Here is a 20,919-nt window from a genome sequence, read left to right as displayed (position 1 = left end):
ATAATAATAATAATAATATAACTGTAATTACAAAATTCATATGTGACAGTATTTTAAAGAAATACAATAATCTTTCCATTTCACTCTTTTAAATAAAGATAACTCTCTCTTTCTCTATCTCTCTCTTGCCCCACAAGATATGTATGTCATAGTGGTAACTCTCTCCCTCTGTTTTGGCTGGAAGTGTTAGAAGTGTAGTATGTATACATCTTTAAGGGTACTACTACATTTCATGATAAAATAATAATTTACAGTACTAATTTTCAAATAATACTAAGTTTAATGAGATTAAAAAATAACAATTTCTCTCTCTCTCTCTCTCTTACTCACGTATGTTTATTTGTTTTTTCGTATGATAAATAAATGATTTACCTAATAACTAATTTATATATATACAGTAGTCCCCCCATATTTGAGGGGGATGCGTACCAGACACCCCATGAATAGTTAGAACCCACAAATACAGTGGTACCTCGAGATACGAAATTAATCCGTTCTGAGGCAGCCTTCGTATCATGAGCTTTTCGTATCTTGGACCGCATTTTACATGTAAAATGGCTAATCCGTTCCAAGCCCTCCAAAAACACCCCAGTAAATTTCATAATAAAGGTAAATTGACCTATAAACAATAAAATACTACAACAATTTGGACCATTCAATACCTAACTTAATACGTACTGCTAATATACCTGTAAATAAAGTGAATTAGTGTACATGGTATACAAGAACTACTGTACGTACATACGTACGTATGTAGTAAAATGTGGAAGCTTACCTTTCGAGTGAGGCTATCTCCGAAAGTGGCAACAGAGGAGGAGGACAAACGGCAGATACGTACATACACTTAACTTTATGAAACACATAAAAAAATGTAAGGAAAACATAAACTAAACTTTACGAAACATATTAACAAAACTGTAACACTTAACTTTACAAAAAAATAAAATTAAATTTTTTTTTGTCTTTTTTTGATTTTTACATATTTTTTTTTACTTTTTTATACTTTACTTTTTTTTTTTTTTTTTTTTTTACCAAATTTCAGCTTCTTCATCACTTTCAACTTTCTGTTTTTTAGTATCACTTGGTTCTTCCTTTTTGCTTACTACTCCTACTAAAGGCCTCTTCAAAATATAACTATCCAAGGAAGATTGCTTCTGCCTACTTTTGACGATGTTCCTAAAACAACTCAGGCAAACGTCATCGAACTGTGCAAGCATACGACCTGTGTAAGCCTTTTCGGGGTGTCTCTTTTCTACGAATGATTGCACCTTATGAAAAGCAGCTAGAGCATCCTTAATTTCTGCCGTTGTCATAGAGTACTCGTCCTCCTCCTCGCCGCTGCTAGAGAACTCCTCTTGAACGAAGTTATGTTGCATGGCCTCCAACTCCTTCAGGTCATCCGTCGTAACCTCCTCTTGGCACTCCTCGAGAAGGTCATTGATGTCATCCTCGTTGACAACCAGCCCCAAGGACTTGCCGAGTGCAACGATCTCGTCAACAGTTTCAGGATCGTCAACTGTTCCTGAATCTGCAGCGCCAGCTTCGCCCACGTCGAATCCCTCAAAGTCTCAGGCGGATACGGCATCAGGTCTGAGTTTCCTCCACGAGGAATTCAAGATTCGCCTCGAAACCTCCTGCCAAGCTTGAGTCAGATGCATATTACAATATCGAAATGCTCCTTCCAAAATTCACGCAAGGTGAGGTTTGTGGTATCGGTGATGTCGAAACATCTCTTGAAAAGATGTTTCATATACAGCTTCTTGAAGTTCGATATCACTTGCTGGTCCATGGGCTGGAGGAGAGGGGTGTTAGGTGCAAGATAAGAACCTTGATGAAGGAATACTCTGCTAGGATATCTTCCTTGAGGCCAGGAGGGTGAGCAGGGGCATTGTCCAACACCAGCAGGCATTTCAGAGGGAGGCGCTTCTCTTCCAAGAATTTCTTCACTGTCGGGCTGAAACACAGATTTACCCACTCCGTGAACAAAAGCCTTGTTACCCAGGCTTTCGCATTAGCCCTCCACATCACTGGAAGCTTCTCCTTAAGCATTTTGTGGGCCTTGAAGGCTTGAGGAGTCTCGGAATGATAGACAAGTAGGGGCTTCACCTTGCAATCCCCACTGGCGTTCGAACAAAGTGCAAGCGTAAGCCTGTCTTTCATAGACTTATGCCCAGGCAGCTTCTTCTCTTCCTCCGTGATCTACGTCCGATGAGGCATTTTTTTCCCAAAAAGACCAGTCTCATCACAGTTGAAGACTAGCTGAGAACTGTAGCCTTCATTGATCATCATCTCGTTGAACGTCTTTTTAAAGGCTTCGGCCGCTTTCGTGTCCGAGCTGGCCGCCTCCCCGTGCCGCACCACCGAATGGATGCCAGTCCGTTTATGGAATTTCTCAAACCACCCATGCGAAGCCTTGAAGTCTGGGGTTGGCGTTGATGTCCCTTCTCTTCCGTCGTCTTCGGCTGGGCAATGTGGGAGATTGCCGTCTCCGTTATCGTATCACCTGCGATTTCTTTGTCTTTTATCCAGACAAGAAGAAGCCTTTCCATTTCATCGTGCACGTGGGTCCTCTTGCTGGACAAAATAGTGACGCCCTTGGAAGGTGTAGCTGCTTTGATGGCATCCTTCTGCTTAAGGATGGTGCCTATTGTCGACGGATTTCGGCCGTATTTCTTGGCGATCACACTCAATCGCATACCAGCTTCATACTTCTTGATAATCTCCATCTTCTTCTCCAAAGAGAGCATCCTCTTCTTTTCGTGAATTTCAACTTTCTTGGGACCCATGACTACGTATATACTGTACGTAATTATGTTATGTAGTACGTATACGTATGTAGTAAAGTTCTCACACAACACGATAAAGTATACTACAACGAAATCACTAACAAATTTATGTTAATAAACGAAATCGTTACAACAAACAAATAACGCGTGCGTATAGAAACCATGCTGCTACCGAGTGGCCGAAAAAGCACGCCACTACGTAGATGCATCATGGGAGGGATGCTGACCAATAGGAGAGAAGGATCTCATGGCGGTGACTAGCATCAGGAACCAATGGGAGAGTGGGAGGATGGTGGCGAGTCTACTCAGTTGGCAGCGCGCGAGTTTCAAAATTGTTGTCGGTGGTCCTGGCGAATCTCGGACTTTACAGCAACAACCTTTCGTATCTTGAGCAATTTTCGTATGTAGAGCTGTAAAATTTTTCGTATTTGCTTTCATATCTCGAGTTTTTCATAAGTTGAGCCTTTCGTATGTGGAGGTACCACTGTAGTTGGAACCCCTATAAAAACACTGAAAACAGCTTATTTTGTTAGTTAAAACTCAAGAAAAACCTATTAAAATTTTTATACTTGGTTTTTTAATACTTTCATCACAAAAAGTACATTTTTGATGAAATTCATAAAAAACCAGGAATTTGTGGATATTTCTCATAGAAAAATACCACGAATATGTGAATTTTTTGCGAATATTGCAGGGAAACGTTCCTGAGAGAAATCTGCAAATGTGTGAGTCCTCAAATCCAGAGAACGCGAATATGGAGGGTCCACTGTATATATATATATATATATATATATATATATATATATATATATATATATATATATATATATATATATATATATATATACATATATATATATATATATATATATATGATATATATATATATCATATATATATATATATATATATATATATAATATATATAATATATATATAGAATAAGATTAATAAAAGAAATAGCAATTCCCAGTCTTTTTATCCACTTAGAGAAAGGAGGGTGGGGAAGTGAATGACAATTTGATATACATACATATTGGTGGAGGGGAAGGAGTCATAAGGAGTTATTCTCTCTTTCTCTTCATTATTATTCTCTATTCTCAGAAATAATTCATAATTTCACTCTTGATAATGCTTATGAAATATAATACATAAAACTAAAACACCATAAACAACATTAGTTTTGTTGGTCTTGTTTAATGAAGTCAGTCAGTTCCCATTACCCAACAAAATACTTCTTTTTCACAAATTTTATCATTAATATAATCAATAAACGTAAGATATTCTGAAAAAGTGTGTCATCCCCACAAAAATTCCTAACCAACAGTGCTTCTGTGAGCACTATCACAACTTGCAACTAGCTACTAACCTAATAATTTCCTCTGGCAATAGACAAAATACTCATTTCACAAGTAACATGTGTCGGGTATAAATGATGAAATATAGGGGGTCCCTACCCATGTGAAAACACAGTAAGGGAAATCAGGAGATAGAGAACAGCCAAACCTAGGTCAACTATGACTACATAAAAAATGTCTATTGTAGATTTCTTAATACTATGTAACCAACATCTAACACCATGAACACACAGCAGGGTATTAATTCTAAGCTTACCCACAAATTGGTCATACTCATTTTACCCACAAATGTTTTATGAGTATCCCATAAGGCCTTGCTTCCAAATGTTGAGAATGCAATACAGTTCAAACAATAAAACACATTCAGTGTGACCATTCTAATACCAACCAACAATAAATGACAAGCCTTTGAATTATACCCCTTACAGAAATTTTGTCCGGATCTTCAAAATTTTCAGTTTACCAAATTATGAGGTTATAAACCAACTGAACTTAAGAAATAAAATATCATTACATACTGTATATACATACAATGTGTACATAAATATATATGTATGTAAGTATGCAATGTATACACATATAAAAATAGATCTAATGAGCCAGCCCTAAGAAATGTTCAGCATGTCAACTTAGCGGTCTGGTTAAACAATTTAATAATAAATCTAATTAATTATGCATGACATTTACATAACAAAGCCTTTAAAATAATTTTCAAGTTCCTTAAAATACAAACTGGTATTGTACATGGTGATTCAGTTTCCCAACCCAAAGACTTGATTCATACGATGCAAAACAGGGACTGTTATGCTCCACTCTAGGAAAAAGAGCTTGACAGCATAAAGCTGGCCTAATCTATGAAAACAGATAACCACTAAATATGAATGGAGGAGTAAGTGCCTTTCAGTAGTTTTGTAAATAAATGATGACCTTGCTTCTTTATCTCTCATTATAAAAGATAATTTGGGAGATAATCTAGGTCTTTCCTTACGAAAGACTTAAATTATCTTATGAATTGTATATTTGTTTCATGCTACAAATATTATTACTATAAAGGGGATGAAGTAGGCCAAATATCTTTACTTTATGTGGTTGAAATACCATAGAGACAAAACTCAGACTCTTTTTAATCTTATAGGCTTGCAAAATTAAATTCAATAAACTGATATTCTAACTTAAAACTTAAGGACTGGATAAATTGAAAATCCGGAAAAGTCTAACAAAATTTTCTTCAGGGATCTGTTCCCACAACTTGATATTTGCTGTGGGCTGCAATCAAATCACATAAAGCATATTTTTATCTGTCCTTTAAAATCTCATGTTTTTCTGTATAGGACATTTGTAAATCTACTATAGCCAAAACTGGTAAGGCTACCCCTTCTCTCACATAAGATGGAAGGTCATAGGTCAACATTATGAAATCACCATGCAGCTCTATAGGCTGTGGAAGACCAAACTGGAATTTAAGAACGAATGAACTGTTAATATTTTTTACAATACAAAAGTAATTTAAAGAGATTAAGTTTTGAGTTCAAAAGATTCAAGTTGATGCTTGTGGAGTACTTAGGCAGCCTCATCAACCTCAGTTCTGGAATTTGTATCTTGAGAAGTCATGATTAGCTAATTACTAATCAGCGTGAAAAATAGAGTGCACCTGATAAGGCTGGTGAAGTGGTGAACATGGTAAAATGTATGAGATTTGTTATCCCAACAAAGACTTCAGCCAAGTACACTTTTTGATGGAAGTTTTTTTATACATTTTATCTCTAATCAGTTAACAAAATTATAGCACCTATTATGGAGTGCGAATAATGGAGACACCATATGAATGTGATCAATTACCATGCAACCACAGGTCTTATTTACATAAATTAAAGCAAAGAACTGTTCAGTAAATTGAAAAATTTATGCATCAACTGAATGACAAGGAACAGTATTTATGAAAAAAAAAATTCTCTCTTCATTAATACTTATTTGTGACTTTCTTTCAATTCTTATGAAAGAAAATACTGTAGTTAAAATCAAATCCAAACATCATCTACTGTATAAGACTATAAACACTGAACTGGGTTTGTGGACCAAACTCTGACTGCAACTGCAACATGCTCTGTGCACAAGTGGTAATAAACTTAATTTGCAAGGACTCCGTCAACTAACAGGTACAAATCATTTTCTTTAGTGAGAAAAGAAAACTGACAACTGATGCGTTCTGCTGATGTATTTACTGGAAATCAAAAGTAGGATGAAATAAAAAATTTGTACTAAAATGCCACAGGTTAAAGTTGTTTTCTCAGAGGCAATGTATCTAATTCAGGAATGACCAACATTCCAAATTCTTTACCTGAACTTATAGAGACCGGCCATCACACAATTTCAAAAACACAATAGACATTTAACATAAAAGCAGGAGAATCTGACAATGTTACAACATCATGCACAATACTTATGCAATCATTTCTCTTGTTATAAACAGGCCATAACCTCTTCCAAGTTACTACTAGAGAGAAACCTGCTAAAAATCTAACACCAAAGGCATGAATAAAGGATTAATTCATATGATTAAAGGTACAAACACATACTACTATTAGTCTAAGGTCAAGCATGTCAAGTACACTCAGACTGTCAAGAACACAGAACAAATGGAGCATAGCGAGTCTAGAGTCAAGCATGTCAAAATACTTTCTGTTGAAGGGCTGAAAGTGATGAGAATTAGGCACGTCACCGTACCTGACTGGTTTGAGAGTGTGTGAAGGCGGGACTCTGTGTTAGTGGGCGGACACCTGGGTTGTGGCGGGTCTTTTGAATGGGATAACACCTGAACATAAAAGAATACAAACTAATAAATATAAAATGAAAGGTTTGCCAATAGTAAAGTTTCTTCAAGAGACGTCAACTTGAATCATCAATAAAAGCTCATGCAGGTAATGCTGTACCATGCAGAAGACAAAGTAACTAAGCAAAATCAAAGCATTGGTTCATTATGAATAACTTTATCTTTGCACAGTAGAAAAAATAAGTTGTATGCACTTTCAAATTTCAGGAGATAAAAGTTGGCTTGACAACACATTAAGAATAGAAGAAAAATAATACTGAAACAATTTGGAGGGGAAAACATTTCCTTTAATAAGTTTACCATAAAAGATTTACTTCTATAATTATAGAAAGCAACCATCTGGTCCTTCAAATATGATTTCTTAGAAAATGGATGTCTATGAAAAGCTAGATCATTGTTACATTAGGTTTAAGTCTGGCGCTTTAATAAAGCAGAAATCACAAGGGATTCATCAAATAGTCATGAAATGTAAAAAAAAAATACTTGAAACTTTTTTGATGAAGTACGGCTGGGGTAAATGCTGTCCACCCCTTAGTTTGAAATCATGTAAAAAAAAATTTAACAAGTTAAGGGCTAAACCGACACAGTGGAAGCTGGATTATGGCACAGGGGGACCACTCACTAATACTCAAGACCTGTCATCGACTCTAAAAGCGTTTTACCTGAGTCCAAAATTCTGCTTTAGAAACATCCAAAATAATTTAAATCTGTAAAAAAGATAACAATAAAAATCTCTGGATTTTTTCTCTTAAATATTAAAATCAAGATATTACTGCAAACTTCGAACTGCAACGGTTTTTAAAATAAAAGTTTGTAATTATTAAGAAAATTGTTAATTAATCTATAAAACTAAAGTCAGAACTGGAAAAAGTGTCTACAGTTTTAATTTCATTATAGTAATTCAATTTCAGAAACCAAAGTGAGCTGATAAGGAGGAACTGTAACCGATAATTTGAGGTAAAGAAATACATTGACTCTTTTAAATAGTTTCTACCTTACTCAGAATTTCTGATTCCTTTCTATTGGTCTGTATAAATCTCAGCACCTAGTACCTAGGGCATCTTAAATCTATTTCTACCACCACAACGTGACTTAATACTGCATTTTTAAAAGAAATTAATAATTGATAAGAGTAAACTTCTCTTGTTCTTCAGGCTTCTATTAATAATTCTATGTCATGTACTGTCAAAATCACACCATAAACATTCTACTTAAGTAACCTACCCCAAAGGTTTTCTAAGAAAAAAGAATAATAAAAGGATAAACCTGGTTGGCTAATGTTGTTCACCAGACATTCTGACTTTTGGATGTGGATTGCAACCTAAAATTTTTATTTTTTCTCTGTGAAATCTACAAAAGAAAAAAAAATTCAAAACTACTCAGATACAAACTATAGCTCTAATGAGTGAAGTGATAGATAGACCCTAAGATAACCAATTGTGGATCGAGCCTACAAGTTCCTTTCAGGAAAAATCCTCTATTATCATAAGGAGCTTGTTAGTAATCTAAATAAAATGGAGGAAAGGGATGCCATATTTTTCCCCATTATCTATGTTGGTGTATAAAATGGAATATGTACAAGAATTTAACTTCTATGGTGTTAATTTTTAATTTTTGAAGAAAATACATAGGGTTGCAATTCATCATTAAAAACTAATAAAAAAAAAGCAACTAACACCAGTTGCTAACAGGATGAGAGGAATTTTCTGTCCCATACACACTGTGGCTTTTATCTTCATCTTTCATGGACTAACACTTCCTGATATTGATGACTTCCCATTCCAATACTTCTTCCCAGATACCTATCCAGCACTTCCTAGGTCTTCCTCTCTCCCTTCCACCTATTACTTCAGAATCACACATTCATTAAATCAATTTATCGTCCTCCAATCTCTCCATATGACTAAACTATCACAAACACAAGTTTCACAAGTTCAGTTCTTCTTAAGTGACACGCATATACCAACAATCATGAAAGCTTCTACCTTTTCTCTATCAAGTGCAGTCATCATCCTCACGTCACCTCCATGGAGAATTGACTTAGCAATCACTAATACTTAATCCTCACACCTCTATCTTGTCTAAATCCCAACTGTTCTCTTATCAATCTTTCCGTACTGTAGCTTACCTTCTTTATACCATTTCTGGTATACTTAGTAATGTTTGGCCCAAACATTGAAGCTACAATGTCCTCTGGCACCTTCATCCTTAAATCAATACACATTTACTCCTCTTACCTACACTTTTGGAACATTCCCACATTCAGATATATCTCAAGCATCCTAGTCAGCCATCCAATCACACCATTAAATCCTAGTGTCTTTCCTTTCTTCAACCCATAATTGTCCTCTTCATGTCCTAAACAGTAAGTTTATAAACATTTTCAGACTCATAATAACCTGTTCTATTCTTCAGTCTTCAGATCTGGGTCTTTTTTAAAAATCTTCCACATTCAGAAAATCTTCAAAATACAGATTTATCAACCAGGTTCAGCTTTCATTTCAAACAGCATCTCACCATCTGCATCTTCTACTCTGAGATCCATTTACTTATAAGCCTTTCTTTCTGCATTTGCTCCCCAGTAGAAAAATTGATTTTTCCTGAAGTTCTATAAGTATATAAAAACATACCTACATACACTATATACATATAAACACACACATTCAGATATGTATGCATATATATATATATATATATATATATATCTATATATATATATATATATAATATATATATATATAAATCTATCACATTACCATGATTCATATACATATATCGAACTACAAATGTCCTTTAATATCTAATTCGTCTCTACCTGGAATTAATATATTTTCATATATGTTTAACCGAGGGGGGATTTATTAAGCGATAATAGAATTGGCAATAGACAGGGGCGAACCATCGACCTCTCAATCCTGGAATTGAGAGGTCGATGGTTCGCGCCTGTTGATCGCCAATTCTATTATTGCTTAATAAATTCCCCCTCGGTTAAACATATATGAAAATATATTAATTCCGAGGTAGAGTGAATTAGATATTAAAGGACATTTGTAGTTATATATATATATATATATATATATATGATATATATATATATATATATATATATATATATATACCTTACTCCTCATTGCCATTTACTAGAGTCAACAGACATTAAAGCTCCTGTATTTTCATTTCAGCACTGCCTCCATTTCTCAGACATATTTATCATATTATAATTGCTCAACCGATGTTTTTTTTCTTTGCAAAATAATGGACAATCTACATTTTGGATACCTTAATTTTATTTTCCATAGAAAATACAGTACGTTATGTGTTTTCTTCCATAATGAGTTGTCATTGCCAGCATAAACAGTATTTTTTTACATCCAATAACAAGATTCTGAGTCTTAGAACAGATTGTGAGAAGAGCACTTTACTTCCATTCAAACACTGTAAAGAGTTAATATCATAGACAATAGGTACCATAGATTTAAAATGTAACCACTGAAATGACCTCCAGCCAACTGAAGACCTTTCTCAATTTCAGAGTCAAATATGATCTTACCATTTGCTCTATGGTTTAAGCTGTTTTTGTGAATGTTTGTTATGAATTATGTCAGTTTATCAACTGGGTTCCACAAAATTTACTCCCTAATAGCAGCTACAATCTTGCCAATAAAAACAATGACACACCTGCTTCATACAAATTAGTGTGGAATTGTTTGCATAAAACAATTATTCTTTTAGGATGGCTTATCCAGCAGTTTTTCCAGCTTACACTGGTATCAGTTGATAAGAACTTTTTCTAGTCAGGAACTCCACATCTATCACTCTGTTAGACCAGTGTACTATCATAAGGATCTTTCTCTAGTACAAGAAATAAATGCTCTCTTGGGTTGGTGTGCATAGTTTGGTCATTCCTCTTTGCCAGAAAGCTCATAAAAACTGAAAACACTGACTTTTGATTATAGTGTGAATGTATTGTTAAACCTAACTCTTTCAACTCTTTATGACAAGAAATCCAAACTTCCTGCTGCCATATCAGTTCTGGTGGATATTTCTTCATCCAAAGGAATCATGTAAAAATCCATTTTCTGATCCACTCTTCCCTGTATAACATCAGATGTTGTAGAAGAAAAAGTGAAGCCGAGCTTTTAAATACCTCGAACAGTTTTTGTAAGGATAGGGTTTCATGTGTTTTTGATATTACTCAACACCCAATCCATTGTAAAAGGTGTGGACTTTGTCCTCATTGTTCATATGTACAATGCAATAAGCAAACAAGGTACATGGTGCTTACACACAATCAAAATCATCTGACTTTTCCATTGTGGAATACCCTGACCCTCATATCTTGATGAAATGATTTTGAAATACAAGTGGACTACCAAGATGTTTTTTCAATATTAGGGTCTGCTTCTAGTTACCTTTTTACAAGCTTTTACAGTCTATAAATAACATGCATGGCAACATTTTTCATGTACATATTGTCCTTTTTAATCATGTGCCCCTTGAAAGCTATATGTACTGACTCTCATGAAATGAGGGCTCTGCAACTGATGGTAACCTTGGCAAGATAAGACTTGGAAATGTTTTGCTTACTTTGGTATGAAAGGCAAAATCCCCTAGAATTATTATAACTGTTTCTGGAACATTCAGAGCCGAGGAACTGCCTATGTAAGAACTTTGAAGAATAGTAATTACCATGAACTATCTTGCTCTCATATAGATGAAACCACCTACTTCTGTGGTACGCTGGATTAGTACAGCTAATGAGATTAATGTATTTCAGTCTGCCCAGTGAGACAACAGCTGATTTTTTTAAAGGGTAGGCTCCTTAACTTATGACTAAATATTCTCCTATATGGCAGTGGATATCATGCATTCATTATCTATTTATGAAAATTCCCATAAACATCATGCCTTGCAGAAGACAATGATAATCAAAACCACAGTAAATGACACGTGCCTAAACAATAGTCAAGTTTAAATTACTTCAGGATCGGTAGAAATTAGAATAACTGGATGGTAGAAAAATGGGAATGGTTACATAAGCACAATGATTAAATCTTGTAACTATTACTGCTTAAAAAGCAGATAAAAAGCAGACCGCCAGACACTTTTTAAATTTTTATTTATTTATTAATTTTTTTTGGGGGGGGGCTTTCCAAATAGTAGCCAGTTGGTATTCTGTGAGGAATTAAAATGGTGGGTGTAAAGTAGCACTTAGAATGACTACCACTACATCATGATACTAAGACTGACCTACAGTTAGCAGTTGATCACATTAGTGGTACCACATTATTTTCAAAATATGACTTCAGTCGAGAAAAACTCCAGTGCTAAGAAGTAAAGTAATTTTCCTTCAGAAACTTGTTAATGGAACTGGTAGGAATCATTATTATCTTTAATTCCTTTTGTCTGTCATTAGAAATTTCTGAAAATAACTAAAAATATGAATGTAATAAACAATTATCATAAAATTGAATCATAAAAAGTTTCAATTAAGATTGCAAAATTGTTTCACAAATGTTGAAGAAATCATTTCAGTGGAGACAGAGTTGTCAAGTTTCTAACTCACCAATGCTTCTACTTCACCAGTGCCTCTACTATTCCCTTATGCAATACTAAATGTGAAAAGATTACCTGTAGTGACTGATGAGATAAATTATTTCTACTTGCAAAACTGGAAAAAGAGCAATTTGCAAAAATGCAAAAATAAGACAAAAAGAATGAAATAAAAGAAATAAATATGGTGCAACCTCTAAGAATACAAAGCGTCCATGACTCCTCTTGCAATTTTACATGCACTTATGGGTAAAAGATGAACTAAGCATACTCTATTGTACTTGCATAAAACTAATTCAAACTAATTCAAACTAAAGATCAACTAGCCACTATGCATGTCCAATAGATTTTTTTACACTATGGAAGCTGACCTTTCTTACATTACAGAGTTATTTATAATAACAATTTGCATCTTAATATATGGAAGATTTTGACCATGGAATATTTTGGTATCAAAGCAGCAATACACAAAAACTCAAGCAAAAGCCTATTTCTGCTCTTTAATACATAAAAGTTCCAAATGCTTGATTGACAGCCTATACATCGAAAATAAAAAAAGAAAACTGCTGCGATGTACCAAATATAATACAATAATTAGCCATGAGAAAAGCAACTGTTTTTCCTCACTGATAAAAAAAGTGTATCAAATAATTTTTTTTCTATAGATATTGGGATATACAGTATAGTAAATGAAACCAAACAGTCATATTAGTAGTTCAAGTAGTTCATAAAACTTTGTGGAATGAACTTTTAAATAATGTACAAGATACCTACCATAGCAGACATAATTTCAATAACCAGACATATCAAGTTTTACATATTCTGATTAAGATGATATTTGAATTTACACGGAGCATACCCTTACATATGTACATCCCATGCAAATCAAACATGTATCTGTGTTCTTGAGTTCTAAACAGGCTATTTCTGGTATGGTATAAGCCAGAACCAATTAAAACAATTATCCTCAGCACATCACACCATCAATATCATCCAAGAGAAAATGTTATTTTGAAGGAACATATATAGTATATCAAATACGTATACAGTATTTAGGCAGTGTATACTGAATGCATATATAAAAAAGCATCTTCTTCAGCAATACTGTTGGAAATTATATCCCATGCACTGGCCATGTTATACCAAAAAATGCCCATTTCAAGCACTGTGCCCCAAGAAACTAAGACTATTTGGCACAAAGTTTTATCCTTCTTCCAGGAGGAAAGCTTATAGATCCACATATTGTATCTGGACGCCAACCTACAGACATTTAGTACTATCGATTCAAAATGATGAACGCTAACGAGATAAAGGGCTTCGGGCACAGCAGACTAGTTATTGATGGTCATTTGCACATTCCAAACATGCCTTGCTCATTGTGACCTTTTCCTCAGTCTCAAAGCTTATAGATTTACTGAATGAGTGAGCTGATCAAGAAGTTATACGAATATTTTGGATGCAACAATACACACCACTTGACAATAGCCCACACTCACCAATAATAAAGGCAGAAGAAGGATTGAAAGGGAATAATTTCCCCGGAAAATAACATAGTAGTACATGAAAAATATACTGCCTTTAGGAACTCGAGTTGAATTTTTTGCCATTAATCAGTCAGGTGTCACAGAGAAACAACCAGTATGTGAGTTATGACTTGATAAGGAGGGAAACAAATTCCTCCTTGAAAAACAGACTGCTACATATAACCTGGTTTTAGGATAAAAAGTAATTAAAAAATGAGTTAATAACTGGATGCCCATATGGTTCAAAGTGAGGACACTTCAAGGATCATATCAAGGGTTAATGAGTTAAAAAGCTTGGGCATTGATTAGCTGGCACAGAACCATGTGGCATAGGAGTAATGAGGCAATCCTGAAGGCCAAAAGTACTTCTTCCAGCTTCCATTCCATGCTGGACCATTGGATGCATATAAGGTATGTTCCAACATAGATTAGGTCAAAAGTTACCTGTTCAAAAGAAAACACTTCATTAAACTGTGATTACAACTGTAATAGTGTGCAACATCATCACTACAGTTTTTACATCTGATTTTCCCTTTGCAGGCTCAAGACAGGAAACCAGTCTTCTCCCCACTTTCTTCTTCATTCTGCCTGATTAGCCATCTTGTCCAGGTCTTCATCAATACTCTTTTTCTTGATTTTCTGTTCTTTCCTACCGGTCTTCATCCTGTGCTTCCTTATCTACTACAAGTCTGACTAATTGCCTCTCAACCCTCATATCACACATACAAACCATCTCAACAATATTGTCACATATCAAAGTTTCTGGCCAAGTCTCTGTTGCATAGAGTTGTGGAGGCCTTATAAAGGCATTTTGAATTTTTGCTCTGTTAACATATAGTTTGTTCTTGTTTCACAGTAATCTAGCAACCACCTTTCATTATTCAAGTGGTTACTACTTTCTTTCTTACTTTTCTCTAACACCTGCTACACAATCCATAATATAAATGCGTTTATCTGTATCTTAGTATTATTGCCTAAAATATAAGGATTACTGGCAGTCCCCGGGTTCAGCTTACAACGTTCCGAGGTTATGAGGCTTTTCAATTATATTCATCAGAAATTATTTCCAGGTTTACAAGGCATGTTCCAGGGTTACGATGCTTATGATAATTATGACACTGAACTGATGGAAAAAATATGACTCCAAAAAATGCAAAATAATCAATATTCGAAGGTTTTTCGATGAAAAATGCAATAAAAATGCAGTTTACATACTTTTTAATACACCCAAAACATTAAAAGTAAGGTTTTATTAGGATTTTTGACGATTTTCTGGCTTATGACGATTTTCGGCTTATGACGTGTCTCAAGAATGGAACCCCCGTCGTAAATCGGGGACTGCCTGTAACAACTTATTGTTAACCACTGTAAACAAATATAGTATATTATTGTAAACTAATAATTCATGGTGCCCATTAAGAAAAGATCTTTTTACCAAGTGGGTCTATCCAGTGATACATGGAACTTTAGTGTATGTTGTATTTTAGAAGCAATAATTTTCTTAGTTCCTCAAATCTATACATAAGTTTTCAAACTTTAATTTTCCTATAGACTAAGGTTCAATTTTCATGAAACAGTTATATCATACTGCACATCCATTTTACTTGCAGAACAAAAACTCATTTTTTCAAGTAACAGTTTCCCCAATTCAAGGTCTTTTTTGTCTTTCTTTCAACTACAGAAACAGTATTGTGCCTTCTCAAGCAGGAATATCAAATTATTCTAAACTTATAAAATTCTTTGGCAAGGCTTTTCCAAGGGAATCTTACTCAAAGTAATTTGTGCCATTCAAGCCCACTGATGTAAATAGCTTGAAATGACTAAGATAAACCTTCAATAACTGAGATGCAATACTCTGTAGCATGCATCTCAGCAAACAATATTTCATAAGTAGGTTTATCAATCAGTTATGTTACTTATACAGTCAGGAATTTCAAGTAATCAGTATTTTGATTACCCAAAATACTGCTGTAGGAGTGTAGAGTTGCATTAGATTCGCAATACTCTTCCGGAATATTAAGGGAGTCAGAATGGACAGACAAGGGAAGAGCAATTTGAGAATAAATAACCCATGATTGCTGAGAGGTCAGCATTAATAAAACAGAGTTTAGCTGGTAGTACATGATTGTAAAAAGGGCAGAATGATGGAATTACTTATGAAACAGAGGATAAAAACAAAGGTGATGGAAAACAATCCCCCAGTGCACCCCTAGAAATGGGACGGAAATAGAAACACCTTAGTATGATTTCAGAAAAAAAGAAGAGTAAGGCTATAGCCATGAACGTGGGCCGCCAGAGTTTTGTGGCCTGCTGATAAATACATATGAAATTGAAATCATTAATCATAGAGTATGGGGGTGTGACAATAGAAGAAAATCAAAGTGACAAACCTAAAACCTTTTACGAAATACCATGATATATTAAAGAAAACAGAACACTGTGGCATTTCTTGCTGGTGAAGGCTCTTGCAAAGACGGATGCTCTGACTCTGATTAATTATGAAAAGTTCATACGTGATGTGTTTCTCAACCCTTGGAAAATTGCACTAAAGATCTTCTTAAGTTAAAAAGATACTGATGAAAACAGCATTTGACTAAGTCTTCAGGATACCTAGATGAAAAATCGCATCTAAAAGAAAAATGATTTTACCTTGAAGGCAAGGGAGGGTTGATACAACAATGAAATTCTGTTAACCCCTGATAAACGAAAGAACAGATGTTGATGAATCAGCCTTTACCTTGATGGTAGTTCTGCATGTTATATATTCTGTAAAAACAGTAATTTGTGCAATAACTTTCAAATATCATGTTAATCATCTGTCTCCATTGATATGCAATGAAACAGTTGCCAGTTCCAACAAAGCTCTAACACAGAATGTGGTGCAGTTAATGGAATATACAGCTCAGTTCCAGTAGAACCTTGCCTAACTGAAATATCAACTTAGCACCCACCATCCACTGCAGACTTCATTGTGTGTACTAAAACCGAACAAATAATGCTGGATATTTGACAATACTTGTAATGCTCTGTTCTACATATCTAAACTTATTAGAAGGTTAGACTTTCTAACGCTCCCTATGCCTACAGAAACTACATTAATGTCACCTACTTTTGATCCTTTGTCCTACCACTTTTGGCATACTGCCCTTCCTTATACAAAATGCAAGCAAAATTTCATGATGATACCAAACCAAAAGAGTATTATACAGTGATCACTTTCTTTAACTTCAACAAGACAATTATGATCTGTAAGACTGGAGGAAGATTTCCTCTTCAGCAATCTGCCCAACTTTAAAATAGAGAATTTCCACTAGTATATCTAGTGTCCAGCCTCTTTGCAAAATCAGTATCCCTAATTAGTTTTAAAATCAATAAAGTTTTAGCAAATTCCACAAGAATACAGGCACAGCAATTACAATTTCTATATCTTTAGAATTTGTCACTGATTAACAAATTCCCATAAATAAAGTGGAAAGGTTTTTCCTGGAAGTGGGCCAATTCTGTGAAAAAAAAAATATTCAACAACTTAAAAGTTCTCTTCTTTGGTATACCATTATTCAATCAGAAAATAATTCCACACACTATACTCAACTTGTCTGTGCTATAAATGTATTAATATTGTAAATACACCTCAGATCTTAGAAGGTGACTGCCATAAAAAATTCACGACCTTATCCTACAACACCTGGTCATCTTAGCATGTAGATACTACATTAAATAATGACTCCAGTGTGTTAGCATCACTACAAACATCATCATCATCATAATAATCATTGTAATGGTTACTATTGATTAATATACTTTTTGTCTACAGCATTGAAAGAATAAGACAATAATTGAAATATTATCAGAAAGTTGAAATTACCTTTTCCAGAGCTTTGAGAACCTTATCTGGCATGTGATCCTGGATCATGCATGGAGATATAAGGACCTCATCGAAATCCTTGTTGTCTCTCCACACTGCTTGGTATACTGGCTGCGGTGCTTTCATCCACCTCCTATAGAAGAATAAAAAATACCAAAAAGAAAAAAATACATCAGTAGTAAAACATGGAAAATAAAAGATTAGTCATCTAAAATTAGCATGGCATACTGTGTAGTACATTAGAATACAAGGTTTGAAAGTGCTTGTGCAAAAACTGAAAGTTAATAGTTTGCAAAGATATGTTTGATACTTCCATCTATGAATAGCAAATTTTGCTGTTGTTGTCAAATGCAAATGATTGAATACCATAGTATACAGACAATGCAGCATCATGTGCGGTATTGTTTAACTACCTACCTTAAAGGACCAACTGGTTTGATAATGAAACTTAATTGTTGTACTAAAATACCTGATAAAGATTGATCCCCCACTTCATACATGTTTGTTGGAGCTTCATGGACATACACTCAATCATTTCTCAAAGGTTTTTGTACTATAGTCAATGAGGTAGGGAGTCATATTTGTCTCGGACCATTAGAATGATGGCTTTTCCTTGATAGTACTTCAGGCTTCAAGACTCTAAACAGATTATTCTGGTATCAGTGTAATTTTTCTGGAATCCTTCATGCAGATCATGAGATCAGCATGAAGAATTAAGATTTGACATCATCTGTCTATGGTGTTAAGAACAAGAATGCTGCATTTGTTCCCTTGAGATGGCAATAACAAGAACCTTGAGTTCCTCTTCCACTTAACCATTCTTCCTCTTCAAGACACCATCGACTAACAAAACAACACTGCCTAAAGTAGGAGGAATGAAAGTATGATCACACCGGGAATGGTTAAAACATGAGGGCAGCTCTTCTTGAGATGCATGTTCTCTTAGACAGGTTTTGAACATAAGCTGGTGATTCCAAAAGTGGCATATGGATGGTGCCCTTCTTCAGCTTTAACCAACAATCCAAATGCCGACTGAAAAAGATGCCATTTTATGGCCTTTTATCCAGAGGGCATCTATTCCTGAGTCCCAATGTGGTTGTCAATTTGGATGTACCTTCATTCAGTCAAGCACCTCGTCTGGGATAAGCAGGCCTTGGTGGTACCACTAACAGTAAACCTGCAATGAATCTTTGTTCTGCTGCTCTTGTTAGGCGCATGTGAGAGCCTCTAGGTCAGTTGAAAAGGTCTACCTTATTTTGACCAAGGTATCATGTTTTCTAGGAGATTGACAACTGGAGGGGCATTATCTTATGCACAAAAGGCAAGATTAAGATTATGTCTTCATCGAGGTAGTCTCTACGAGTTCCAACTTTCTTTGTCAAATTGGAGCTCTCCTGTATTTATCTCCTACCCTGTCAGATTCTGGTGGGACTACCCCCTTACAGGTAATTCTGGATGACTTCTGTTTTCTAGTTAGTACTTGCATGACTAGTTAGCAGAGTAAATCGTTTAAACAATAATGGATAGAAGCGTTATTTGTTTGTATCAGTATAGTAGAACCACCAGTTTCTTTGCTCATCTACCATTCCAGTTCTTTAAGACATTAATTTTTGGGGAGAAGAATGGCAGGAAGCATAAATATCTTTTTGACCTGCCAAGCTGAGATGATTGTGCTGATAGCCTTCCCCGGGTCAGACTACGTGGGGTGGCCATGGAAACACATTTGTCTAAATAGAACGCTCAAGCACTTCTCTTGAAGCAGTCAGCGATTACACACATCTTAATTGGTTGCCTTATTCTAAAATTCCACACTTCTTCCCTCACTGGGCAACACCAAACAAACTGGTTGTATATGGAACTCTGGTAACTTTCCATAGACCTCTAGTTTGAACTGCAGTACCCAAGCACCGACTGCTATGGCAGACTTCCTGCACTGCAAGGTAGGCATCTCCATATATTTTCTTTTTGGCAGCAACCTTGTCAACCTCATCATAGTTAATCTCACAATAACCGAAAGATTTGAAGCTTTAATCCAGAGGTGTCCTAGCAGCTGCAGTAAAAGAGACCATCAAGCTATGCTGACAACACAATGTCGTGCAAAGTTTTCAGTCCTCTTTGAAGATTTGCGGACAATCAGCACCAAGAGTGGCATCCTTTCAACTCTTAAAGACAGAAGTTTTCCCTCTGAACAAGTGAAAATTTGTTCTATTTATGATCTAACTGACAAGTGGCTGTCTGCGTTCTTCCCACTTTCAAGCCCACCAATGAAGCATAGCCGAAAAAGATCTCTTCACTTGGGCTAATTCAGGTCACCTTTGAGGTGTGAAGCCTGAATTGCTCGAATCTATAGTATTCAAGATTTCTAATTTCAGTTTTAAAATAACTTCTTCCAATACAGAACCAGTAAGAATTACTTTATGACTCTTTGATTACTTTAGAGCTTTTGGTTCTTCGCTAATCTCAATCCTATGAGCTTTAAATTGGATTCTTGGTTCCAATTAATTATTACAATGGCCTTTTTAGCATCCTGTTTTTCCAAATAAGGTAATGACTTGAACTGATGTGAATGATAGGCTTGTTAAAAACTACATTTATAAAAAACAAAACTAATCTATACAGTACAAACCCATCATTTACATCAAATGTTCCACCTTCCGACCTTTTTTGTTTGCTCACAGTTATTACTGGGGTGCATGTGCTGTAGTGGCCACCAAGCTAGGAGAATATAATCCTCTTTTGATTTGGTGTCTAGAATTCATGAAGACCACAAATGAGGGTAAATGTAAATGACGGATTTTTATTAGAGAAAAAATAACTTCGATTTTAAAAATCTACATATCGACTTAATTAATATTGTCTATTATTCTCCATTCTCAGGACAACTGTCATGTTACTAGTGAGGATTGAAATAATGGTTCCATGACGCTCCTTTCTTAAAAACCACATGCAATCGGTCAAGGCTAGTTAAAAATAATAAAAATTTTCTGTGGCTGATGACTTAAAG

At 35.1% G+C, this 20,919-nt stretch overlaps 1 protein-coding gene across 1 annotated transcript in view; it reads right to left on the bottom strand.

The window, feature by feature from the left end:
• LOC135198624 (diacylglycerol lipase-alpha-like) overlaps window positions 1-20,919 on the bottom strand; it is a 273,416-nt gene that overhangs the window by 35,419 nt on the left and 217,078 nt on the right. The window contains exon 12 of the mRNA XM_064226381.1: window positions 17,916-18,048. Coding sequence (XP_064082451.1) covers window positions 17,916-18,048 — 133 coding nt within the window. The remainder of the gene's footprint in view (window positions 1-17,915; window positions 18,049-20,919) is intronic.

This window comes from Macrobrachium nipponense, chromosome 22 (assembly GCF_015104395.2).
Source record: "Macrobrachium nipponense isolate FS-2020 chromosome 22, ASM1510439v2, whole genome shotgun sequence".
NCBI classification, from domain to species: domain Eukaryota; kingdom Metazoa; phylum Arthropoda; class Malacostraca; order Decapoda; family Palaemonidae; genus Macrobrachium; species Macrobrachium nipponense.
Note: the sequence above shows the minus strand (reverse complement) of the source record. Positions and strands in the feature narration are given on the sequence as shown.